The 27,039-nt window shown below is 42.4% G+C and overlaps 1 protein-coding gene across 1 annotated transcript in view; it reads right to left on the bottom strand.

The window, feature by feature from the left end:
- The window catches only part of FNDC1 (fibronectin type III domain containing 1), a 119,569-nt gene that overhangs the window by 50,946 nt on the left and 41,584 nt on the right, over positions 1-27,039 (bottom strand). Inside the window, exons 2-6 of the mRNA XM_056853304.1 lie at positions 12,738-12,855; positions 7,560-7,747; positions 6,492-6,599; positions 4,787-4,975; positions 347-3,475 (exon numbers count right to left, since the gene is read on the bottom strand). Of these exons, the coding sequence (XP_056709282.1) occupies positions 347-3,475; positions 4,787-4,975; positions 6,492-6,599; positions 7,560-7,747; positions 12,738-12,855 (3,732 nt within the window). The remainder of the gene's footprint in view (positions 1-346; positions 3,476-4,786; positions 4,976-6,491; positions 6,600-7,559; positions 7,748-12,737; positions 12,856-27,039) is intronic.

Raw genomic sequence — 27,039 nt, 5'->3', positions numbered from 1 at the left:
TCAGATGGCATCTAGTAAACAAACTTGGTTTAACTGACCTAACAAATCACATAGTGAATTAAATTATTTTCTACATTTATTCTTAGACAGGGAATTAGCATCCACCAGTGGGGCATTATGGTAGAATCGGCAGATGGCTAACTGTTAGGTCTGGAGAGGAAATTATACAAGGAACAAAAAGGGAATGTGACTTCTCTTGAAGTATTAGAACTGACAGATGGGACAAATTCCTCATAGCACAGTGAAGCCTGAGAACTTCTTATGACAAAATATTTGAAAGCTTAGCTAACAGAGGAGGGGAATTCCCAATAACAAGCATTCATGAAACCATAATAAAACACAATACCTTCTCTATGAGGAACTCTAGCTTGCTGCTGTTGGGAAGGGTTTAATCTTGAGTGCTGCTTTCGCTGACTGGTGGACACTGAGTGAGAGGATGAGGGATGCGTTGGAGAAACAGAGTGAGTGGGATGAAGCTGAGAAGGTACAGAAGCAGATCCAGAGGAGCGTGGTGAAGCCAAATTTATTTTAGGCAAGGTATTTGATCTGTTAGGAGACTGAGAAGACCTGGAAGTTAAAGAAGTGGATCTACCCAACGGTGCAGCATTTGATATTTTGGATGTGGGGCGTTCCTCCTCCACGTCCTCCTCTTGTTTATATTCTTCCTCATCAGGAAATCTTTCTTTGTGTGGCAAAATAGGGTTTGGTGATTTATTTTTATCACTACCAATGTTATTTTTCACATGTTTACTGTCTCTAGAAGTGGAAGATGACCCTCTTGCCACAGAAGATGATGTGGGATTTTCCTCTGTTTCTGACTGATCGTAATCTTCGTAATTACCATTATTGTTTGAAAGTGACTGATGCATTTTAGAGTAAGCAGTTTTGGGATAAAGTTCAACTTTTGTTGGAGTAGGCTGGAAGAGTCCATATTTTTTGTCTGTTTGGGATGCTGTCCTGGCAGGGACTTTAGAGCCTAGCCGAGAGTTGGGTACTGATGAATGATTTTGTCTCAGATTAGTTGAGGACAATTTTGAAGATAAAGAAGTCCCTCTACTGTACTGGTCTTTGGCTAAAGCACTAACAGAGGTAGATCCTGGTTGAACATATTTGGAATGATGGGAAGTCATAGGCAATTTATATGCACTAGATGTATCTTCATTAGAACTAATAACCTGTGATCCAATAGGCTTTCCTGGTGACGAACTTAATCCTCTGGAGGAGGTTAAAGATTCCCGCCGATTTGGGGATCTTTCACCTGTTTTCCTAGAGTGAGATTCGGAACGCTTTAAAAGAAAGGAGTCTATATTTCCCTGAGATAAGGATGTAGATATTCTCCTAGATGAAGAAACATCTTTGATAGGTACTGAAGGAGAAGCTCTCTGTTCCTCTTTATCATGAGCCCCCTTATAATAGTTTTCACCTAAACTTTCACCTTCGCCATCCTCTAATTTTTCTTTATTTTGGAAGGATGTCATTGTGAGGTGGCTTCTAGAATTTAATGAGGGTTGATGTTGTGACAGATCAGTTACTGCCTTTTGGTAATGGGTGGGTTCTGGATGGAGTGTTTTGCGGGATAAAGCATGAGAACTTCCAATTAATGTTTTTTTAGACAATAATGGAGTTTGAATTGACTTGGGAGACATATCATCTTTTGTCTCTAGATCATCAGGTTGGTACATGGAAGAAGAAGTTCGTAAAGGAGTTGACTTTTCGATAGATGTCCTTGATAAAGAGTCAGTGGAGGAGGTTGAGGCTTTGGATCTTGAACTCTGGCCATTTGCTAACCTTTGAGAAGTACTGGAGCGATGATTTATTCTGCTTAATGATGGGGTCTGGCCAGATACTGAAGACAATGTGTCTTTCTGTGAAGAGTATGTCTTTGTATCTGTGTGTTCCTTTTCTTTGCCAAAGCTTTCTTCTTTTACATTTGTTGGACTAGATTTGTCAGTAGGTGCAATTATGTGAGGGTTCCTCCGTTCTGTCAGAGAACTCTTCCTTCTAGAATAGTCCACTAAAGATGACTGTTTAGAAAAGGATGATGAATAACCATGGTGAGGAGTTGAGGGTAGAGGATGTTCATCTTCACCCTCCAGTTCTTTATGTTTATCAGTGTTTGCATTAAATCTGTGAACACTACCTGATGTTAACTGTGAACTAGATTGAGGCTGCACCTTTGATGATGGTGTAGAGGAGGGGGCTTCAGAGGGCTGTATCCTGGCATCTTGAGTATTACCAGCTTTGTTCGCAAATCGGTTGGCTGATCTGTATTTGAACAAATTAAAGCGTTCAGATACAGACTGTCCTGAAGATGATCTAGAACGAGATCTAGATGAAGATCTTTGTTTGTCATTTTGATTTTCTTTTTCATTGTTTTCACTGTTACCATCAGAATCATCTCTTTCATCAGGCTTATTTTTAGCAGATGAGCCATGGGAGTGAGGCAACGTATGGGTAACAGAAGCAGAAACAGCAGAGGTGGCTACTCTGGAATCTCTTAATGTGTGGCGATTGAAATGAGAGAGAGGCTTTCTTTGCACAGCTGTAGATGACCCACCCTGAGGAGAAGAAAGCCTGGAACTTGGTTTTTGCTCTCTCTCTTCTGTTTCTCTACTCTTATAAGTGTCAGGAGTATCACTGGTATCAGAGGGAACTAATTTATTAGAGGGATAGCGGGAATGTTTTTGAGAATTGGTTGCTACAGATGATACAGAAGACTTCAATGGTACTGAAGGGTTAAGCAATTTGGTTGGATGAATCACCTTCAGAGATGCAGAGGGCTGTCGATTTGAGCTTAAAATCAAATGAGTATCTCCTGTAGTTTTAGGAGACATTACTGAAGTTTTCTCCATACTATCAATTTGATCATTGCTTTCATTATCATCAGGCAGATTATCTAAAGTGACTTCAGGGGAAGAATGAAGGTTCTTTGTTTCACTTCCTGTATCTTTAGGAGAGGTGTGTGCTGAGGAGAGTGCTGAGGAGGCAGATGGTGACAACCTTTGCTTATCAGTACTTATCTGCCCAGATCGCACAAGTGTGCGTGATCTAAATGCTGTTCTACCTGAGGAAAGAACAGAATGCGAAGGTTTGACAGGGGAATGTGGTCTAACACTGCTCTTAACATCCTGAATGTTGGACTGTATTGATGTTTTACTGGAGGAATCATGATCACTAGTGCCTTCAATGGAATGAGAATCAATTTCTGGTTCCATTCTTCTTCTAGAAGATAGCTGAGTTTTGGGAGTGATCCCCCCACCAGATAAGAGTTTTTTCTTGAAGTCAGAAAGAGGACTTTCTGGATCTCGTCCATGAGGGACTATGGATGAACGACCTGAAGCAAGTTTAGAGATACTTTCAGATAATACAGAAGAGGTTTGGATAGGGGGGGATGGTTCAGTATTCCCAGATGTTTTAATTTCCAGTGCATCTTCAGTGTGTGTTTGTTGACTGGACTTTGATTCAGGTTTACTGGCTGGGGGGGGAAAGAGCTATATTAATACAAATATCTATAAAAGTAAAGAATGAATACAGAAAAAGTTGTCTAAGGAAATCTACTTTATCAGCAAACCAAAACCTCATCAATAACAATAGTTATCCTGAATTTACAACCTTTGTCTAGCATGTTAAAAGAGCCATAGAATTAAAGCAGAAAGGAATATTTACAAATATGCCAAACTTTGAATTTGGATTAAAATTTTAAATATAAAATAGGTCCAAATATTAGCACTTAAGACATCTGGTATCTTTTGGCTGTGTAGATTTGGCAGGCTTTGGACATGAAACACCATAAGTAGTCAACTATTAAGTGCTGTCAAATACTAAATATTACATATCAAATGATCTCTGATACTAAATATCATTGCTTGCAAACTGGAAAATACTGTGAAATATTGTGTACTGAAATCAAGTATCAAAGTCAAATGTTGAAATAAAACATCATTCCATGCCTTATACAAACATCAAATATTTGAAGAAGATTGAGCATTCAAGCATACATAGAATTTCTGAAAGTTACAGAAAGAATTTGTGGGAATTTTCCAGTCCTAGATGGAAACTTAATGTAGTTTCCCTAAACTCATTTTTCTCTCTCAGTTCCCTGCATGCTTGCAATAAATCCAATGATTTTCTGCATAGAGATGACATGACTCATCCCAATAATAAAAAGCAGAGTGCAAAACCTTTTGTGAGTTACATGAGAGCACTATGCAGTTGACCTTGCTGCCCAAAAAGGTGGAGCCTACCAGAAACCGTATTAGCCATGGCACTAAACCCTGGAATTAACACAAATGACTGAAACACAGGGACAGTATCAGGAACCCATGTGCTAGGTTTAAATGGCCCATCATTAGGGAAAGTGGGCATGTATATTTTAAGAGGAAATTTTTAAACTATAATGGAGATTCAGTAGATTCACAACTTGGGACAGAAGATCTCTCCTCTAATCCCAAATTCTACATAAAGTCATTCATTTTAAGAAGCAGATGTATCACATTTAGATGCAGCACATTTACTACTGCATATCTTAGAAGGTTGTCCCTGTACACTTCCACAGGCAAGCTGCTTGTCATTACAGCAAAGAACCCTTGAAATAAAAAGGCATTATCCAAAGCACTCCAACAGTGTATTCCTAAGGAGAGTTACTCCAGTCTAAGCCCACTGAAATGAATGGGCTTAGACTGGAGTAACTCTCCTTAGAAATGCACTGCAAAAGTAGTAATGGACAGAGTGAACAACGACAGAAAGGAAATTGGTAGATTGAACTGCAAAGATACCATATGCTTACTTGCTGGCAGAACAACACTGTAGGCTTTAGACTGAGGGCCTTGTCCCCTCCTGTTTCCTGCACGGATTTTGAAAATATAGCGCCCCCCAGGCTCCAGATCATCCACTATGGCAGACGTCGTTTCTCCCGGGTAGGTAATGGACTTTGCGCCGAAGGGCTTGAGAGCAGGGGCGTATGAGAGAATGTATTCTGAAATGATTTGGCAGACGGTTGGAAGGAGGAAACTGAAAACAATCCTGTTTCCAGCGGACAGACTGTATGGGTAGGATGAATTAGAACGTGCATTACTAAAATTAATACACTGTCAATGCACGTCAAGTCAACAGCTGGGGTATAAAATGCATAAATACATACTAAGTTGAACAAACATTTAAATCAGCCTTTTAAGACATAAATGTCCAAAAATATATGTAAATGAGTGCCCTAGACTCTAACACTACTGCAGCCATCAGGGTATTTTGCATATACATAAACAACAACTCTAAAGCCTAGTTCTCAAAGCAGGTTTCTTCCCAGGTCTTCCTCCTTGGTGATGGTAATGAAAGGGAAATAAGTGCCTTTTTACTTTTATCCATGACCAACATGACTGTAAAACAACGTAAAGAAAGGTAGAGGGAGCTCCTATTAAAAAAAAATAAGAAACTGGCTCTGTAGCAAACCTTTAGAAGGTTGTTCAGTACATAACATTAGTGCCCAATAGCAATAACTAGATGGAGCAAACATTCCCCATAATGGGCAAGGTTTGGACAAAAATAATCTTCCTGCAAAGGCAAAGCTTCAGTGCAAATTAAATTCTGGCATGTTTTCCCATGATTTTCAAGCCAGAAACCAGAGTTACTTCAGGCAGCTGGAACAAACAAAAATGTGTATTTGACTCCAATGAAAATATTATGGAATAACTGAAATTGAATGACATTTAAAAAGCTAGTAGATATTACAATTACAGCTACAATCCAGATCTCTCACCACATACAAGGGGATGGAAGAATGGCATCAAGCCCAGGCAGATGAAAAAACAGGAAATGAAGGGGGAGCTGGGAGTGGAAGGTGAGAGCTAGAAAGGACAGGTATTTCCAGTCCTGGAATTTCCAGCGTCCCAGTGACACAGATCCCTACCGCTACTGTTCTTCATGCCACAGGCAGAGAGAATTTCCAGCATTGGCCAATCCCCAATGGTTCCATCCACACCTCCCCTCCAGATTCTTGCAACTCCTCCCTTCTGTGTAGAATCTGCAGGAAATTTGGATCACGCCCATCAATCATGCAAATGTCTGGGAACCAAAGGTAACAACCCTAAAATGCTGGGAAATGTAGCCTGCGAAGGGGCTGCAAATTCACTTCCCCCAGAATGACCATCTATTTGGCTCCATGAAGAAGAAAATGTCTATTTAACCAGTTTACATCTGTGGTGTAGAGAAGCCCTGAGGCTCAAAAATCAAAGGCACTGCGGCTGAAAGCAAAACTGTACTCTTCCAGTATTTCAAAGTCCCATCAATCACAGTATGACATGTCAGTTTGGCTGCAAGCCATCAAACAGCAGAGTACAGCTTTACTTTAAGGTATAGTAGCAGGATTTCAGCTGGTGTATCCATGTCAAGAATGAAATTATAGATTTTTTCCTACTTTTTGTTCAGCAGGTCTTTGATTTGGAGCTTTAAAGAAACTCTAATTTATTCCGCTGCATATTCACTGAGTTTCCACCTACCTTTTACTCTTCCTTCACTCTCTGGAAGAGCGTCCCAGGTTGCAGCAACAGATGTCGCTTTGCCTTTTATTGGCAAAACTTCCAGGTTTTCAGGTGCACTAGTGGGAGCTGTGAAATATATAGCAGGACCCCACCCCCAAAGGAACAAAATAAGTAATGAAATTGCACAGGATAATTCAATTTCTCTCAGTGTTTGCATCATACTACTTTGCAGCGTAACCATTTCAAATAATGTAATGCACGCACGAAAATACATGTTGCTCTGTAAACTATGGGATCCCTCTACAGCATGTTAGCTAGGCCTTGAACTGAACTCCAGGAAACCATGGCCCATTTTTCTCCACCCAATTTCACAATAATTCAAACAAGCAAGAGAGGATCCAGAGGGCAGCAATGAAAACAAAGTGCCTGGAAAATATGACTTTTGTGCAAAATGGCCAACGGAACTGAACGCATTTATTTAAGAAAAAAAAATCAAAGGCAGGTAAACACAACATAAAGCAATTAAGGCCTAGGAGGGAGAGAGAGGGAGGGAGGGAGGGAGGGAGGGAGGGGGAGAGAGAGAGAGGGAGAGAGAGGGAGGGAGAGAGAGAGAGAGAGAGAGAGAGAGAGAGAGAGAGAGAGAGAGAGAGAGAGAGAGAGAGAGAGAGAGAGAGAGAGAGAGAGAGAGAGAGAGAGAGAGAACAATAGTTCACCAAGCCAGTAGAGAAAAAAGAAACATTAATTGTTTTAAATTGCTAGAGGGTAAGGGAGCCAAATGCATGGATCCCGTTAGAGGCAGTAGCACATTTACAGTACAATTCCTAAGCAAAGTTATATCCTTCTAAGCTCACTGAAGACTTAGAAGGGTGTAACTCTCTAGGATTGCGCTGCCAGTCAAATGGTCCACAAATTCTACTCTTTTCAGTGGAGGCACTTGCAGTTTGAGATGCAAGTCATCAGGTGCTGAGTCATTGGATGATGAGATGTTGAGAGAGGTGTACTCATGTATGGAACAGCCCTAAGTCAGCACCTGATGGTTTAAATGTCTCTCTCTTTCACATACACATACATGAATACAATACATACCAGCTTCTGGGGTTCTTTGGTAAACAGAGGCACTCCATTTGCCTTCTTTTTCTCCCTGTGAGATGCGAACTGCAAATTCATACATGGTATCTGGAATCAGTTTATCCACCAACACTCGCTTGTTGGGCACTTGCTTGTAATCCCACCTTGCTGATTCACCTTTCTCTCGATAACGGACAGTGTACTGCCTGAGAATACAGAGGAGGAACCATTGTCATAAGAATGAGTGCATAAGAACAAAGTTTAAATCTACCTAAGATGATCCACATCCAGCCAGTACACTGGCTTGCTTTATACTGAAGTGCTAGGTAAATCCATAAGGTTAGGAGAAAGGACAAGTTTCCTTAGGTTTAAGCTACATTGCACATCTATGATATAAACAGCTAATGGTGTTCCACAAAGGTTTGTGGAAGGACTAGTGGAAGAATTCATGAACTGTGATTATTGGTCAGTCCAAAGCACCTCTCATGCTTCCATCTGCACAAGTGGAAGGATATTGAGTTTTACTTCTCTCACAGCGCTCTAGAGAAACCCAGTCCATAAACTGAGGATATCTTCTGCATGTTGATAGGGCATCTTTGGATCCATCCCAAGAATTGGTCTAATCTTTAACGCCATTCAACAATCCCAAGAAATGTTATGATTAGACTTTCCTTTACATGCAGTTACTTCCTTCTTCCCTGACTCTTCCAGTGTACTCTACTGGTATGAATTGAGTACAGAAAGGCTTTCACTAAGGCACACCTAGATATTCTATCATTTGCAGTTTTATAAAGCAACCTTGATGGGATTCCATATAGTGACAGAGTCTGCTCTTGTGTTATAAGGTCCCCTGAGAATTTGTCCAATATCACATTCCGCTGCTTGAGATTTGAGGTTCAGCACAAAAGATGTCTGAGAACCGTTATATCTCATTTCCCAGGAAGATCAGATCAGGATGAACTAATATTATTACTGGCAGATAGGGATAAATGCAAGGTCTGTTGCCACCGTCATAAAAATAAAGATGACAGTGAAGCACACTGGTGTAAGCACAGTTGACCGGAACCCTAACTGCTCCACTAGGGGTCATCAGCCATTGGATTATAAACTGTATCATCATGGTTTTATTTTGCAATATTTGAAATGATTATTATGTATTTTAATTTCTTCTATGAAAATTGTTTTTACTTTGATGGACTCATTGTGTTGTTTCTATGGTTTCTCACTGATGCAATAAAGGCTGATTGACTGTTATAACTATATTTTTGTGAAGGGGCCAGGAATTTAACAGAGCGTTCCAAGCACTCTGACAAAACTGTAATTCTCAAACATCCTTGGGGTAAAAGTGAAAGAGGTCAGAATCCCTTTCAATCTTGCAGTGGGAATGAACAAGACAGAATCATCAGTTCTTCCTCTGCTGCAACAATCCATATCAGCCAGTCTCAAAGGCTAGGAAACTGGTTTAGCTGTATTTATATATAAGAGAAATATACACACTACCTTTCCACACACAGACCCCAAGGTGACATACAAAGATTTAAGTCAGGTAATTCTTCTAAGGTGTTTTTATCCAGGTGTTCCTATCCTGCTATAGTTAATGTATCAAACTAACACAGGAATCCTAGTACTTGAAGAATGATTTTCTATACCTCACAAACAGCTTTATTCTGCATAGTCCCCTGTCTTGGAGGGGCATGACCTACTAGTACGGCATCATTCACAACCCAGATGGATGTAGGTCTTGTGGGCACAACAGTGTAGATGAGAGGTCGTATCTAGACTTAGTTGAGAAAATGTCAAAAACTCATCATCACAGCCTATCAATCCCCCTACCAGTCAAAGCCTTCCATAAAAAAGAGTTCTTCATTTTTAGGTCTGGATTGGCCCATAAAGCTAAATGGAAATACAATTGCAACATCTGTTGGTATCGAAATATGGCTCTGTGGCATGACGTGTCTCAGAGTCCCCTTTGCCCCTTGAAGCTCTAACTGAATTGATGTAGAAAATGAAGCCTACATTTTTTGTTTAAAATATTTGATGTTGATTAATATGATATGCTGAGTCTCAGGAATGAAAGGAATAAGGAACTACTCTGCCTAAGCAATGGGATATGGCCTTAAAGTTTAAACTTGTTCTCTCTGTGGATCTTAAGTTGCAACGTAGCAAAAAAATGTGTTTAGGATATAATGGCCCTACAGTGACTCTTTAGCAAAGGACTGAGTAAAGTGTCTAACTGTTGGTGTTATAACTCTCAAGATGCATCCCTTAAACATATGCTTTGAGCATGTTCAGTCATTTGGTTTTTCTGGGAGGAAGTTATTACTGATACCAGTTTTGTATTATAATGTTCATTGAGAATGCTTATGTACTTTTAAATTATCTGCCCATCTCTTGGAGGATAACCTTCGGTCAATTAAAATGGACCCTCCGTGCCCTTGATACAGCTAAAAGACTTATATCACAAGACTCGTACAACCAGCTCCAGTAAATTAATGATTTGAGGACCTAGAGCTTTATCAGTATTTGAATGCATGGCATATAGATGACAATTGCATATTGACTTATTTTTATATATATTTTATTTAGTTGCTGGATATTGACGTTTTTTTCCTTTCTTGTTCTTTTTTGTGTTTTTTAAAATAAATAAATAAAATAATAATTTAAAAAGTTTAGATGATGGAAGTTAGATACACATCCAGAATGCATTGCACACAATAGAAATGGCACTAGTTCAGTAAAGGCGTGCAATTCATGTGCTAATTGAGTATAAAATAACTCTCTTAATTTTGTCTTTATGCTATTGTTTACTTATGCCATATAAAGAAATGGAGTTGGGTCATCTTTGGCATACATACAGTAAAAGTTGTGTTATCTGGTTCATTGTTATCTGGACAACTCCATTCATTGCCCCTTGCTGAAGATAGCAATATGTCTCAGGGTGGAAGGCCTATCCCTGAACTTACCAGTTGCTGTAGGGAGGAGAAGGAAGACCCACTCCCTGAACAGCAAACCTCAGCTGCTTTGCTCTGTTGCTTGACACTGAAGCTCCCTGTGTGAGAGATCAGCTAGGCGTTTTGTATTCACCACTATTTGCAGTGAAGATGGATGCAAACCCACCACTAGCAGAACAAGGGTGGACTGACTGGGCGGTGGTGTAGTGGTTAAGAGTGGTGGACTCTAATCTGGTGAACAGGGTTGGTTTCCCCACTCCTACACATGAAGCCTGCTGGGTAACCTTGGGCTAGTCACAGTTCGCTGAACTCTCTCAGCCTCACCTACCTCACAAGGTGTCAGTTGTGGGGAGAGGAAAGGAAGGATATTGTAAGCCAGGTTGATTCTCCTTAAAAGATAAAGTTGGCATATAAAAACCAACTCTTCTTCTTCATCATCCAAGCCAGCCTGAGAAAAGCTGCAAGAGCAGTTCACCAGGCAAGATAGCCAGCTCCACCAACCTCTCCACCATAAAGGCGAGGAAGGCCGACCCCACTTACTGCTGCCAATCTTCTCCCTTGCTCAGTGCTGAAGCTCCTGCTGAGGGCAAGAGAGAAGGCAGGCCTTTTGCAGGCACCATGGCTTACAACTTACAGCTGCAACACAGAGCCCTTTAAGGGCTCTGTGGAACAGGGCAGGACTAGCACTGTAGCAGCCTAGCCAGCCTGAGACAAGATGTAAGCATCGCTTGCCAGGCAAGATAGCCCCACCTTCTCCTGCTGTCTTCTGGACCCAGGGCACTTGCCAACCCCCTTCCCTCTCTGTGCAGCCTCACACAATATGACCTACATTACTTTAATCGTTTTACAGCACATTCCTGAGATCTAAGAGTGAAAGCCCTTAGGAGACCAGGAAGGAGCTGCGATGGCGTCCGGGGGCCCCAAGCCAGCGTCAGGCCAACTAACGCTAGTGTTAGTGACCTAAATGCTGGCAGGAAGGCCCAGACGCCAGTCACAGGAATGTCCAAACGCCATCAAAGGCCGTGCTGGCATCCAGGGAGATGTCCCTGAGGCATTACGGCGTCAGGCTGGGGGAGAAGTCTTTTTGGGCTGGGAACGCCCCTTTTTATTTTTGCCGAGATATGCCACATTTTAGGTGGCGTATCTGCCATGCAACCCTATGAGGGTTGCACAGATTTTTAACACGGGGAGGAGGTTTCAATGGGGCCAAAACCTCCTTTGGAGGCAGAGCAGCCACGTTGCCTCCAAGGACCAGCGCAGGCATTCCTCTCTGGAATGCAGTGTTAATAGTTTATCTCTGTTTTGCATGAGTAAACAGAGAAAAGCTCTTTGGTTCTTGTAGGTTATCCGGGCTGTGTAACCGTGGTCTTGGAATTTTCTTTCCTGACGTTTCGCCAGCAACTGTGGCAGGCATCTTCAGAGTAGTAACATTGAAGGACAGTGTCTCTCAGTGTCAAGGGTGTAGGAAGAGTAATATATAGTCAGAAAGGGGTTGGGTTTGAGCTTAGTATTGTCCTGCAAAAGTATTGTCCTGTAAGTATCAAGATAATGTGCTAATGAGGGTATGGTATGTTAATATGGAACCATTGTATCCTGAAGTGATCTGTTAATGTGTGTAATCCAAAACTAATCTGTATGGCTATTGTTGAATGTTGTCTTTGTCTGGAGGTTTTTCAGGGCAGGAAGCCAAGCCTTATTCATTCTTAAACTCTCCTCTTTTCTGTTAAAGTTGTGCTGATGTTTATGAATTTCAATGGCTTCTCTGTGCAATCTGACAAAATAGTTGGTAGAATTGTCCAGTCTTTCAGTGTCTTGGAATAAGACCCTGTGTCCTGTTTGTGTCAGTCCATGTTCAGCCACTGCTGATTTCTCAGGTTGGCCAAGTCTGCAGTATCTTTCTGCAGATACTGCAGACTTGGCCAACCTGAGAAATCAGCAGTGGCTGAACATGGACTGACACAAACAGGACACAGGGTCTTATTCCAAGACACTGAAAGACTGGACAATTCTACCAACTATTTTGTCAGATTGCACAGAGAAGCCATTGAAATTCATAAACATCAGCACAACTTTAACAGAAAAGAGGAGAGTTTAAGAATGAATAAGGCTGACCGTGAAAGCCTTCGACAATATAGAGAAAAGCTCTATTAACCTACACATTTGATTGACTTCCAATGCCCATTCCCCGTGAGTGCTGGAGAGCAAAGATTTAACTGTGTATAATAGGCAACATAATGCCTAATACCTGGAAGTAGTAGTCCTCTGTTTCTCAGAGATGGAATCCGACCAAGTAACAAGCACAGACTGAGAGGACATAACTCGAACAGTAATGTCTTTTGCCTCTTCCTGCTCCTCCTCCTCCTCTGAAATGAAACCATAACAGTGAGTAAGTAATGAGAATTATGAACATATCTATGTATTATCATGGATTTCAAATTGTATATGTTTCTGTACTGGAGAACGTCCTGCTTGCATATGATCCAGCACTGCCAGATTACTTAACCAGTACTCAGCAAAGGGCACTTAGCTCAACACACTACACAGTGAAGAGGTCACATACCATTGTCTATGAATGGGGTAGCCATGGGGCTTGCTGTCTGAGAAGCCTGTTGACTAGATGCTGGTTTCAAAAGATTCACTGAGAAACCAGTACCAGGCTCTCTAAAGAAGGTATTTGCATAGGCCTCCACGGACTTCCAACAGTAGAGAAGCAACAAATGTAATCCAACGTTTTGAATGCACCAACGGCTGCTATGCCAAATCCATGCATTAAGACCCAACTTCCTTGACTAATTGAAATCTCTTGAGGTTAAAACACTGAGATTTCAGGAGCAAGTCCTTCCAACTTGAGTGGCATAAAGATCACTTTGCCATTCACTGTTCCCCAGGGAAGCTCTCTTGGCTCCTAGAATTAGAGGCATCCTTTGGCAATGTTATCTGTCACAGAACATCTTTCAAGGCCAAATCTGAACTTTAGACCAAAACCTATTTTCAGGGTAATTATGGGGAATATGTGCACTGTCCCTTTTTTCTAACTACCGAATGACCGTAACTAGCCTACACACAAATAGTAATAAAGTTCCAGGTTAGAGGGCAATGGTTTCCCTAGCACCTTCCCTCTCAGACATTCATTTCTGGAACTAAGAAAAACATTTCCTCAGTCTTCATGCCACCCACAGAAATCCCTGGCACACTTCCCAGTACTTGGAGCCATGAGCTGAAGTCAGCATGAAATATTTCTCCCCTCACACAAATATTAATATTAGCACAAGTCCATGGGTAAAAAACCCTGACCTGGATAGCCCCAGGCTAGACTAATCTTATCATATCTCAGAAGCTAAACAGGATCAGCCCTGGCAAGTATTTGGATGGGCAACCTCCAAGGAATACTAGGGTCGTGACGTGGAAGCAGGCAATGGCAAACCACCTCTGAACGTTTCTTGCCATGAAAACCCTACCGGGTCACCATAAGTCTTATGTTCTTATATGACTTGATGGCTCACAAAAAAAATGGGTAAAAATCAGACACAGCCCATGTGACCCTGCCTGTTCTAAAGTACCTAGATTTCAAATTTGTTCAGCGGCAAACTAGATTACATAGTTCAAGAATATACTACATAAAGATAAGGTTATCCCATTAAGCTATGATATCTATTGAGCAGACAAGATGAGTTTTGCATTTTGTTTAAGCTAATTGATGTCCTCTTCATTCAGGGAAAACTCTAAACAGTGACCTACATTCACGCACCGACTGGTTAAGCTATCCTGAGGTTAGAATTTAGGAAAGAGCCTCCCGCTTCATCTTCTACCTATTGCTGGAACTAAGGATAGAGGCTATAGCTTCATTTGTCATAGTTGGTTTTGTTTTCAGTGCTAACTAGTTACAGCTGGTTTCCCTGTACTGCATTTGGAAATTAAGCCTTTTTCCACTCAGTCTGAGCTTAGGTATGAAACAGTCATGTGCAAGGACTATTAGTAACACATATAATATTCAGTGCTCTCAGTGAGGAACAAACCATAGCCTTTCCTGTTCTTTTTTTCCTCCTACGAAAACCTGTCAGACAAATGTCCCTAATCCTGCTTCCCTCAAAATTCTTCAGATGTTTCTTCAGAGAAGGAACCTCCAAAGTTGCCCTGGTTCTTGCTTCTGGTGAAATCCAACAATAATGGGGGGTGGTGTAAAATCCCCTCCCTCTCAGAAATATTGCTAATCTTACTGAAACCCTATTGACCTCTTGAAATTCCCCAAATGTTTTGACTGTGGAAGAGCTCCCAAATTTGCTTCAGGCATAATTCTCCTGGCAAATATTTCTTTCTGCTTCCCACCCACATTCCAAGGGCCTGGAGATTATAACAATACTACATAGAAGTAGAATAGGGAGGAAAAGAGTTCAGCCAATATGTGTTGTAGCCATTCCTTCACAGAGATGACATTGTGCAAAGGTTAAGCAAGACTTTAGTCCTGCTTAAATGCTTTCCTGTGTCTTTCACTCTTGTCATTTAATAAGGAAGAGCAGGAGTTCTTGAAAGGGGCAATAGAGCCAATGGAAAAATCTGCATAGACTTCAAGTAGCTATGCTGCATTTTAAAAGTAAATTGAAATGCATTAAATAGAACACTGGTGTAGATAATGTTCTCTGCAAGCATACCAAGGCAGGTACTAACATCATAAAATAACATTTAAGGCACAGCTAAATGGCAATTATTTTCATCATCATATATGCCATTTCAAAGATTCTGATATCTTCACTTTAGACGTGGATACTCGGGCCCATGCTGGCACCCACCAGAATGCAGATGCCTTTTCCTGGGACCTCTCTCTTACCACCAGTGTTATAGTATATTTAGTATAGCAACATACTATCCAGATGTGTTCCAAAAAAAGTAAACAAAGTGTGATCATGAATAGAGATTGCTCTAACTTTTGCGTGTAATATTGAGGGGGATGCAAAAGGGAAATAACAGCATGCATGGAAATGACCGAACATTTATTTATAAAACGCGTCTGCTACCTCTCAAGAGACCTGCTCAAGGCAGCAGAACACAGCTCCCCTCTCATTATCAGATTCAGGAGTCATTACAAATACACTGAAGCAGTACTTGGAAGTGGGATGGGAATTGTGTCATCCTTCTTCTTACAATAAAATAGCTGTTATTCTCCAGACTCATGAATAACTGATCTCCACATGGAAAAGAACCAGTGTGACTGAGAAGATATAGCGCTTAAAGCACATACAGTATCTTAGCAACCCTGGCTCACAAATCTACAAAGTAGGTTGACATTATCATTGCCATGTAGCACACACAAAACCAAGATATCATGATGTGCAACTCTTCCTGTCTTATCAACGCTCCTAGCTCCCGGCATCTACATTCTCACCAGTCCGCCTCCTATTATAGTCCTTCTATCATCAAAAAGAAGCAAAGCAAATCTGAATATTTTGTATACAATAAAATAGTATAACCCAGACACTGCTTAAGTCACTTACAGTGCTAGACTAAATATAAACAAATTAGATACCCCATTCTAATCTGCACTAACACTGCACCATTATATATTGTTAGGCATGCTGTTTTTATGCTTTGAGTTCAAGAAAATACCTGCAACTTTTCTCTTGGTTAAAGCGGCCCGATACGCAGGTTGACTCAGTGCCTGAGAGGTCCTTGACTGCAGTGAAACCACATGTACTGATTCAGATGCTACATACAATAGGAAAACATACATCATTCCATTAACATTATTGCAACAACAGTTTAAAAGATGTCTGTCGTCAGGCAGAATTCTTGACTGATATGGAAGGAACACTCAGTTCACTGAAATGTAGTTTATTGCCACGGCCTAATATTAAGATTAATTGGTAGCATCAAATGCAAACATTCTTAATGTGGGTCTGGATTCAGATTCCACTATTCATACCCTGATATCTGTATTTGCAATTCAAATTTAGAAAGCAATCATGTGCGAGTTTCTTTTTATTAAGTACCGTATATACTCGTGTATAAGCCGAGTTTTTCAGCCCAAAAAAAGGGCTGAAAAAGCCGGCCTCGGCTTATACACGGGTCAATACGGTAGAAGGGGGAAGGAGGGAGGAGGGAGGAGGGAGGGGGGAACTTACCTCTGCTGCCGAGCCACCGCCATTTTCTCCCGCCGAAAGGGGCCCTGGGCAGCCTCTCTGCAGCCGCAGGGAAGCTGCCTTGGCCCCCCCTCCGGCCCCCGCCGCCATTTTCCCCGGCCGGGAGGGGCCCTGGGCAGCCTCTCTGCAGCCGCAGGGAAGCTGCCCTGGCCCCCCCGGCCCCCGCCGCCATTTTTTCCCGCCGGGAGGGGCCCTGGGCAGCCTCTCTGCAGCCGCAGAGAGGCTTCCCCGGCCCTCCCGGCCCCCGCCGCATTTTCCCCGCCGGGAGGGGCCATGGGAGGCCCCTGCCCGTCGCGCCGCTACCGCCCACGCGCCTGGGCGCCTTCCTCCGGCCGGCAGCGGCCTGGAGGGGCCTCCTGCCAGCCCAGGAAGGACGCGCCGCCGCCGCTTCGCCGCCTCTCCAGGTAAGGAGTGGGTTCAGGGTCTTTTCCCCCTCCCCCCTTGGATGGGACTGGGGTCGGGGTGGGTCGGGAGGGCCTGGGAGGCGGCGGGAGGGCGACCTGGGGCAGGGGCCCTGCGCTCTAAAATGGCGGCCGCCATTTTAGAGCGCAGCATTGCGGGTAAAGGAAATTTCTTATTGCCCCTCGGCTTATACGCGGGTCAATAAGAAATTCCCTTTTCTGGCCTCTAATTGGGGGGGTCGGCTTATACTCGGGTCGGCTTATACCCGAGTATATACGGTATGTGTGCAGCAATACTGGCAATTCAGCTGCATATTTTACAACAGTTGATTTTTTAACACATCAAAATAGGACTTACCCATCCAAAGATAATTTTTTAAAAGTTTATTTAAAAAAAAAAAAAACTAACCACCTCTCCCTCCCCATACTAGTTGTAAAGGTTATTTCCCCACTCCTCCCACCCCCGGAAAAATATAACTGTGACCATTTCAAATTAGGAAAACTCACAATAGTTGGAGGTTGAGAATTTTGTTTCACCGAATGCAACTGCGGCGTGCAGAAAAAGGGGCTTCAGCCTCACCCAGCACCATTTTTGCAAATGGAAATAGCCTCGTGGAACTGCTGTTTGCAATATATTTTCTGATGGAGGAAACAGCGGCATTCCAGGACCATTTTGGTTCATGAAAACTGCACAGGGAGGGGGAAGCCGAAGCTTCTCCTCCACTCGCTGTCACAATTGGAATATGACCCCCACATTCCAGGGGGGCGCAGAACTCCCAGAGCACGTGAGATACAAAGTCTACATGGCAGCCATGAGGAGTTTGCATTGTGCGAGTCAGCTAGGGTTGCCAACTGACAGGTAGTAGCAGGAGATCTCCTGCTAATACAACTGATCTCCAGCCGACAGAGTACAGTTCACCTGGAGAAAAATGGCCGCTTTGGCCATTGGACTCTATGGCATTGAAGTCCCTCCCCGCCCTCCTCAGGCTCCGCCCCCCAATAATCTCCCACCGGTGGCGAAGAGGGACCTGGCAACCCTAGAGTCAACCCTATGATCCATTTACCAGGCGATGAAGGGCTGGGACTTCTTACATGTGTTCTGCCAATCAGGAATGATAATTAGGGTTGCCAGGTCCCTCTTCGCCACCAGCAGGAGGTTTTGGGGGCAGAGCCTGAGGAGGGCGGGGTTTGGGGAGGGAAGGGACTTCAATGTCATAGAGTCCAATTGCCAAAGGGGCCATTTTCTCCAGGTGAACTGATCTCTATCGGCTGGAGTTCAGTTGTAATAGCAGGAGATCTTCTGCTATTACCTGGAGGTTACAACCAAAGAAAAACTCAATTTCACTGTTAATTAATAATGGTAGGAATAAAACAGTGCAGGCAATAGTATCAAAAACATATATTCATGAAACACTGCAGAACATACACAAACGACAAGTGCTAATACAAAAGTAACTATCAAGGAAATACAAAATATATACAAAGCTATTCACAATATGACAGCAATGTTAGATTAAGCACAACGGCTATCTCCAACGAAATAGGAAAGTCCAATGCGAGTAGTTCCAAAAGTCAACGTCTACTGGAACACCTCTTGCTGCTCCAAAAAGGTGACAGAGGGAACGCTATCCCGGATATTTGTAGCGCTTTCACCATGTATTTGGCTTTATCAGCCTCAGCTATATAGTGTGGGGGCTGCCCACATTATTGGGAGCTAATAAGAAAAAAGATAAAAACTTAAAAATAAATTAAGAAGTTGAAACTTTTAAATTCAACCTGAAGAACCTCCCAGAATGAATGAATACATACTGGTGGGCTTAAACCTTTATAGCTGAGGCTGATGAAGCCAAATATATGGTGAAAGCGCTACAAATATCCGGGATAGCGTTCCCTCTGTCACCTTTTTGGAGCAGCAAGAGGTGTTCCAGTAGACGTTGACTTTTGCAACTACTCGCATTGGACTTTCCTGTTTCGTTGGAGATAGCCATTGTGCTTAATCGAACATTGCTGTCACATTGTGAATAGCTTTGTATATATTTTGTATTTCCTTGGTAGTTACTTTTGTATTAGCACTTGTCGTTTGTGTATGTTCTGCAGTGTTTCATGAATATATGTTTTTGATACTATTGCCTGCACTGTTTTATTCCTACCATTACCTGGAGGTTGGCAACCCTAATGATAACGTAAGTTTGTATATATAGAGGACTGTCTTTCGTTTTCCAGTTATTTGGGTAGCGATGTTTTGCTATGTTCTCTAGAGTTGTGCCTTCTTTTAATTATTATTTCCTTTTATTTATTTATTTGGAACAGCTGTCTCGGGCTGGTTTGTCTTGTCTCAAGATAGCTGCCTCATCAGGCTTGAGCTTCTTCTTATATAGATGTTTTCTTAGTGTTTTTCAACATCTACTTTGATAAGACACTGAGTGTGCTTTAATTAGTTCTGGTTTTGAGGAGGGAGCACCTGGGGAATAGGTTGAGTCAGGGCCTTCTCCTCTGCTCTATAGTTGCTGGCTAGATGTTGTGTTTTATTGTTATTTTTTTATTTATCAATTTATTTAATTTATTTCAAATAAATCAACTTTCTTCCTGTCAGCCTTCATCACTGTCCAACTTTCACACCCGTACGTAGTAATGGGGAATACCATAGTGTGAATTATCTTGAGCTTGGTCTCCAGCAGCCCATCCTTATACTTAAGGATCTTTTCTAGCTCCTTCATGGCTGCCTTTCCCAATCTCAATCTCAATTTCTTCGTTGCAGTCTTCCTTTTGGCTGAGGATTGAGCCAAGGAATAGAAAATCTGTAACAATTTCACTTTCATCACTGTCAACTTGAAAGTTGCGTAATTGCTCAGGTTACCATAAGTCAGAAACATCTTGACAGCACCTGGCACACGAACATCCATCAAACTGCTAATTTTCAATGTTAGGTTCCTCCTGTCTTATACTTAGCTTTTCATTACTCAAAACACTGGATGTCCAAAAGCTACAGTCTGAAAGAGCTAGATTTCTCCAGAGGAATAATTACATGCTAATCCAACAGTGTTGTCATAAACAGTTACACTGTTCTAAATCCACTGAAGTCCACTGAGTTTAAGAGTGTAACTCTGTTTAGGATTGCACTGCAAAGCATTTAAATAACTAATCAGATAGGAATATATTTCACAGCACCCCAGATTTCAAAAAGTGACATACAACCCCCAACAATATTAAGAAAATTGTCACACAGATACAGAAGGCAATCAACAATCACTAATCAACAACTTGACATTAAAGGTAAAGGTAACGGCAGTTCTCTGTGCAAGCACCGGGTCATTCCTGACCCATGGGGTGACGTCACATCCCAACATTTAGGCAGACTTTGTTTACGGGGTGGTTTGCCAGTGCCTTCCCAAGTCACCTACACTTTACCCCCAGCAAGCTGGGTACTCATTTGACCGACCTCGGAAGGATGGAAACCAACTTCCATGAGGATCGAATTCAGGTCATGACATTAAATAACAGTTTTCAAAAAAAAAAAAAGGGGGGGGATCTTGATTTGGTTTGGTTTGGTTTGCCCAAGGGGTTTTTGAAGATGAGTTAAATTTTCAGGTTGTGGAAAGTTTGGGGACAACTTTCTGTAATGTAAAGTTGAGATTGAAAACAACATTTGCATTAGAATCAACATGTGATGCAACGACAATCTGCAAGTGAATTTTGCCAGTGATGTTTACCAGTTTTTCTAAAGGATAGGAAAACTGGGGGGAAAGCAGATACAGTTTTCAAGGCAAGTCTAGGGTGGGGTGGGGGTGTTCATCACTATTGCTCATCAGTACCTGTAATTGCTTTCTTGGCAGCATTTAAAAAGCACAGTCAAAGCCTTGGTATAAGCATTTTAGGTGCATTTGTTTCATTCAGTAATTTGTTTTAACGGTTGAAACAAACTATGGAATAAAATTGCTAGGAGAAAGGAATGTAGGCAATTCCTCATTCCAAAATAATACAAAAATGTCACTGGGCATGAAATAAAATGGATGACTTAATTAACACCAAAAAAGCGACTTGCCTAGTTTCTTCGTCTCATCATTTCGTTCTTCTTTTGGCAGTGGGATATAACTCATCTTTCTGTTGCTTTCTCCATATCCTGAGCGATGACCTGGATACCTATGCGGGCTCCTTAGACCCGAAGAATGAGGCAGTCTCCACCGTACGAATGGCCTGTGAGGCGATGACTGGGTACGTACTCTCAAAGATCTGTTTGGCACTTTCTTCACTTAAAAAAATGGAAAACACACAGACACACAAAATTAAGAGTTACTTCTAAGCTTTCTTCATGTGGCGGCGTTTGTTCAATGTTTAACAGAGGAGGCATATTTTTGAAGTTGTACACTCATTAATTGAGCAGCAAAAGAAATGACAAGAGAAAGTGGTTTCGAGATGAAGATAGAGGAATTTATAGTGGAGGAACAGAAAGGCACACAGCCACTCACAGAGAAATATAATGCAATCAGTAGAATGAGTTACTGCGCAATCCTGGGCTCGGGGACGGTGCACCTGCGCAGCCTCCTAAGCAATTTGCTATCAGGCGCAGCAAGCCGAAAATATTAGTTTAAATATTAGTTTAAATAGTGAAACCCTCCACTGAGTTTCATGAGGTTAAGCTACCCTTTTTTGCAGGTGTAACTTGGAGCCTGCAAAAAGGGACGTTCCCAGGCCAAAAGGGCTTAGTCAGCTCCACCCCGGGGAATGCACTCTTTGGTGCTGGCAAGAGCCCCTGTACTAGAGTCATGCTCCTGTGGCAGCTCTGCCAGCAGTAGGGTTGCCAGCCGCCAGGAACTGCAAGACAAGAAGGCTCAGTGCTGTGAGGATAATTGTAGCAACCCAAAACAGCACTATGACAATTCAAAGCAAATTAAAGTGAATTTTATAAAGTGCAATAGTGAAAAAATATATACACAAAAATATGTACAAAATAGAAGTACAAGATACAAAATTTACAAAATGCAATCCAATAAATATATTATTCTTCAAGGGATATCACAAATCCTCAAGCAACAAATAAGTCAAAATATATAACCCATAGGGGCATCCATTGATATCAAAGTCTATTGATTATTCCAAATATTGGAGCAGAGCCACAGGAAAAGGATGTCAGACGTGTCGTCTAGATCGGGACCACGTTTCGCATATGGCTTCTTCAGCGACCTGTATCAGCAGCAAATATATATATGCCTTAATAGGTGATGTCTCATAAGGACCGCAAAGGTTTGTATGTAGGTCTCACAAGGACAGAAAAATGGCTTTGGCCACTGGACACTATAGCATTGAAGTCCCTCCTCTCCCCAAATCCCGCCCTCCTCAGGCTCCCCCCCACCGGTAGCAAAGAGGGACCTGGCAACCCTAGCCAGTGCCCAGCCGAGATGCTGCCATGCCGCTTTCTCTGCTGGGGTAAGTTTCTCTTTGCCAGTGAGGATGCAAGTTGAGACAGCGTTACTGTTATCTATGTCAGTGCTGGAGTCATGCCACCTCCTATGCATCCCTATTTCAGGAGCTGATAAGAGTTTTTTTTCTCCAGACACTTTCAAACTGAACAGTGCAAAATGTTCAGAGTGACTTTGAGAATTCATACTTTGAGAATTCCAAGTAGAAATCCTGGTTGTTAGACTTCCTCCCTATCTTTTCCCATTCACAACTTTATGAACAAAAAAAATTAAATTCTATCCAATGCAAAAAGACTGGCTGAACTGCATGACTAGATTATCTATCTGTTCTTCCTACTTATTATTTTTTTCGGTACAAAATGAGCCAACAAAATTTCCCACATCCCTAGTAGTTCAAATCTTGCACGCTAAATATGCATTGTTTCATTGTCATGTTGATTTATTTATAACATTTATGTTCTGCCTTTCTTCCCCGTACAAGGGCCACCGAGGCAGCTAACAATTTAAAACATAAATGATAAAACACATTAGAAAACAATTAAAATAACCCCCCCCTGAACATACCTCATTAAAACAACTTTTAAAAGAAGTGCAATACCTATAAAACAATTAAAATAAATGCAAAAAACCCAAAAAACCAAAAAACAAAAAGTCTTCACCTCCTGGCAGAAGACAGTAACAGAAGGGGACAGATGAAGTTCCCTGGGGACAGAGTTCCAGAGCTTTGCTGCCATGACTGAGAAGACCCTCTCCTGGGCTGACACCCGCCTGTTCTCAGTAGACGGGGGCACCCATAGCAGAGCCTCCAAAGATTAATGTAATGGTTGGGGAGGTTCATAAGGGATTAGGCAGTCCTTCATATATGTTGGTACCAAACCATACAGGGCTTTGAAGATCAATACCAGCAACTTAAATTGTGCCCAGAAACAAACTGGAAGCCAGTGTAAATGGGCCATGAATAGGCTTGCCAGCTCCGGGTTGGGAAATATCTGGAGATTTTGGGGGTGGAGCCTGAAGAGGGCAGGGTTTGGAAAGGGAGGGGCTTCAATGCCATAGAGTCCAATTGCAAAAGCAGCCATTTTCTCCAAGTGAACTGATCTCTGTTGCCTGGAGATCAGTTGGAATAGCGGGAGATGTCCAGCCACCACCTGGAGGTTGGCAACCCTGGCCGAGACTGGAGTGATAGGGTCCCTATGACCTACTCCAGTCAACATCCTGCCTACAGCATTCTGTAGCAATCTCCAAGCACTATTCAAGGGCAGCCTCGCATTGCACTGCAGTAATCTAATCTAGATGTATCCAGGACATGAACCAGGGCATATTTACCCAATTAACTTCTACAGTCCAAAATTCTACCAACATTTCTGTGCTGCAAATTTGTTAATAATATTTTACCCTTTTAAAAAAATTGTAGCATCATTGGAATGGATCCCAATCCTACCATTCCAATGAGCAAAGTTTATTTCTTTATTTCTTTATTGGAACATTTATCGCCCATCTTTCCTTTTGGCTCCAGTTTGCAGCCTCCCTCCCATCTAAAAAGAGTCATTCTCCAACCTAAGTGGGTGTTCCGTTGGAGCAAGGCTACTTGGAGGATGGTTGGATCCACCTCATGGTTATTTTTACACAGATTCTTTTATTCACAGTGTTAATTTATTTTACATTTATGCGCTGATTAATATAAGCGACAGAACTAAAAGCTTTGTCACGTAAGATATTAGCGAATACAGAGAAGAGATTCAGCACCCATTAAGTAGGATGACTGCTGGCATATGGACCTCGAGGTATAAACATAATCATTCCTTCATCCTGTAGGATTCTATTTGGTGTCCAGAACAGAGTTGGGAAACATAGCAAAAAGTAAAAGAATGCCCTGTAGATGCATTTACAGAACTAGAAGGTGTAAAAACCACATATTTAAGTTTTCTATTGCTCTGGCTTTGGGAAAGAAACAACCTTGGTCACCATGACTGATGACCTTTGCAGGGAGAGTGACAGGAAGAGTGCACCTTTGATTCCCCTGGACCTCTCAGCAGCTTTTTGTCAGGCTTTTGCTGTTAGCAGGAGTAAAGGCCCTTGACATGAATAGGCCAGTTTCTGGCTACACGTCAAGTCCTTTGTTCTCAAGCCCGTAAATCCTGTGTACAGTTTCGCTCGTCCTGTTTTCCACAGCTGCGCTCTAATGTTTAGTCTTCCTTCCTGGGAATCGCTTATCTCGGGGTTGCTTAGCCATGTTTACCTTCACAGCCTGTAGACTTTTAAACATGTAACTTGCCTATGTTTCGCCATTACCAGCCTCATCTGCCTGTAGGCAGTCAGTCCTTTAATCTGTCTTTTTGCTCCTAATAAAGTATTACTGCTTCAGAGCTACCTGCCTGGATGAGTTTGCTTATGGGATGCTAGGGACAGTCGCCTGATTCTGACACTTTTATTATTGACCAGGGTATCTTTTTGGAGAGGCTGGCTGGGCTAGGAATACACGGCACCATGCTTTGGTGATTCCATTGTTATTTGACCAACTGATTCCAGAAGGTGTTGCTGGGGGACTGCAGCTTGGCCCCATGGCATTTATGGTATAGGGTCCTGCAGGGTTCCGTCTTGTCCTCCGTGCCATTTAACATGTTCATGAAACCTCGGGAAGAGGTCATCCTGGGATTTGGAGGTGTCACCAATATGCAGCTCTTTTTCTCCCTAACACCTAAGGAGAACACCTAACGCCCAGCTGTTTTTCCCTAACACCTAAGCTAAGTGGATATGTTGAAGTCCTGAATAGGTGCTGGGAGAAGGTAATGGGATGGATGGGAGCCAATAAAGTGAAGCTCAGTCCATACAAGACTGAGGTGCTGCTAGTCAGTGGAGAAGCTGCTTGGTGATTGTGGAGTCAGCTTGTCTTGGAGGAGGGTGCACTCCCCCTGAAGGAGCAGGTTCATAGCTTGGGGGTGCTACTGGATCCTGGCCTGTGATTGGAGGCTCAGGTCTCCTTTTTGGCATGGAGCACCTTTTATCAGCTCAAAGTGGTTCGCCAGCTATGGCCGTTCCTCAAAAAGTGTGATCTGGCCACAGTGATCCATTCTGTGATCACATCCTAGTTAGATTACGGTAACACGCTCTATGTGGGGTAGCCTTTGAAAACAGTTTGGAAACTTCAATTGGCCCAAAATGTGGCAGCCAGGCTACTGCCAGGGGTTGGTTATAGGGATTGTATACTACATCTACCATGTTTTCAGCCCTCTTCGTGTACCTGACAAAATACAAGGATTCCATGCATCAGTAAAGTTACATGAGTTACATGAGGTACTTTTCCCAGTAGCACATATGGGGGAAGGAACTTGTTGCCCTGAACCCGTCACAGAGCCAGTAAAGACAGCAGGAGTAATACCAGAGAGCAAGGCAAGGCAGAGGCTGTAACGTCACTTCCTCACCATTATCACCATCTCTATTAGCTTCCCCAGAAGTGGTAAACTGCAGTACTGCAGTCCAAGCTCTGCTCATGACCTGAGTTCGATCCCAACGGAAGTTGGTTTCAGGTAGCCGGCTCAAGGTTGACTCAGCCTTCCATCCTTCCGAGGTCGGTAAAATGAGGACCCACCTTGGTGGGGGCAAAGAAAAGATGACTGGGGAAGGCACTGGCAAACTACCCCGTAAACAAAGTCTGCCTAGAAAACGTTGGGATGTGACGTCACCCCATGGGATCAGGAATGACCCAGTGCTTGCACAGGGGACCTTTACCTTTTATTAGCTTCCCCACACCCAAAAAACAAACCAGAAGCCTTGGTTCATCCGGTCTTGGTGAGGAGAAGCCCTGCCCCTGATGACATTCGAATGAGCCATTTAGTTGAAAGACAGCGTATACATCTTTTCAATAAAATAAATCAACAGGGCAGCTACACTCTCCGAACCTAGACAGACATAATGCTCCTGCTGCTACTATGACCTGCTTTGTACTCCCTGTGCAACACAGAGATTTACCAGCCACTTAAGACTAGTTTACAGTAGCTGAGAGACGTAATGTAATTCACACGCCAGTAGGTACAAGTCTCATATACAATAAAATAATTTTGCTGGCACCTCACTGTGGTTGATTCGTAGAGCCACATGAATATTCCATTACACAGCATGTTTTATTGTAAAGAATTTAACAGGCTCGTTTTAGAGATCCACAGACTTGGCACTTCTATTTCCTTCTATCTCCCCCTGCTTTTTATTTTGTAGAACGTAGAGTTATTGCTAATGCTTTACGAAGACTGAATGTGCTCCTACTGGCCACAAAATCTAACCAAACTGACTTTGGCAGGAAGAGAGTCTGCATTTGATCAGTTTTGCCTCCACCAATAAGCACCTCTGCTTTCCAACTGGAATTAGTATAAAGAGTTTTCACGGGACAAAGGAATCAAGAGGAACCAAATCATCCACAAAACCATATGGAAAGTTTTCCATTGAAAACATACGTGGCTTTCTGCAAGCAACTGCTTATCTGCTTTAATTCTCCCTGGTAGCTTTTAAAAACAGGTCTGTTCAGGTCTTTGTAGACATTCCTCACCATAGATCCACAAGGCGCTACTGATTGAATTTGGGCTTCAGTCCACAGCAGGCAC

Source organism: Euleptes europaea, chromosome 7 (assembly GCF_029931775.1).
Source record: "Euleptes europaea isolate rEulEur1 chromosome 7, rEulEur1.hap1, whole genome shotgun sequence".
Lineage (NCBI taxonomy): Eukaryota > Metazoa > Chordata > Lepidosauria > Squamata > Sphaerodactylidae > Euleptes > Euleptes europaea.
This window is presented reverse-complemented; position numbering and strand designations above follow the sequence as displayed.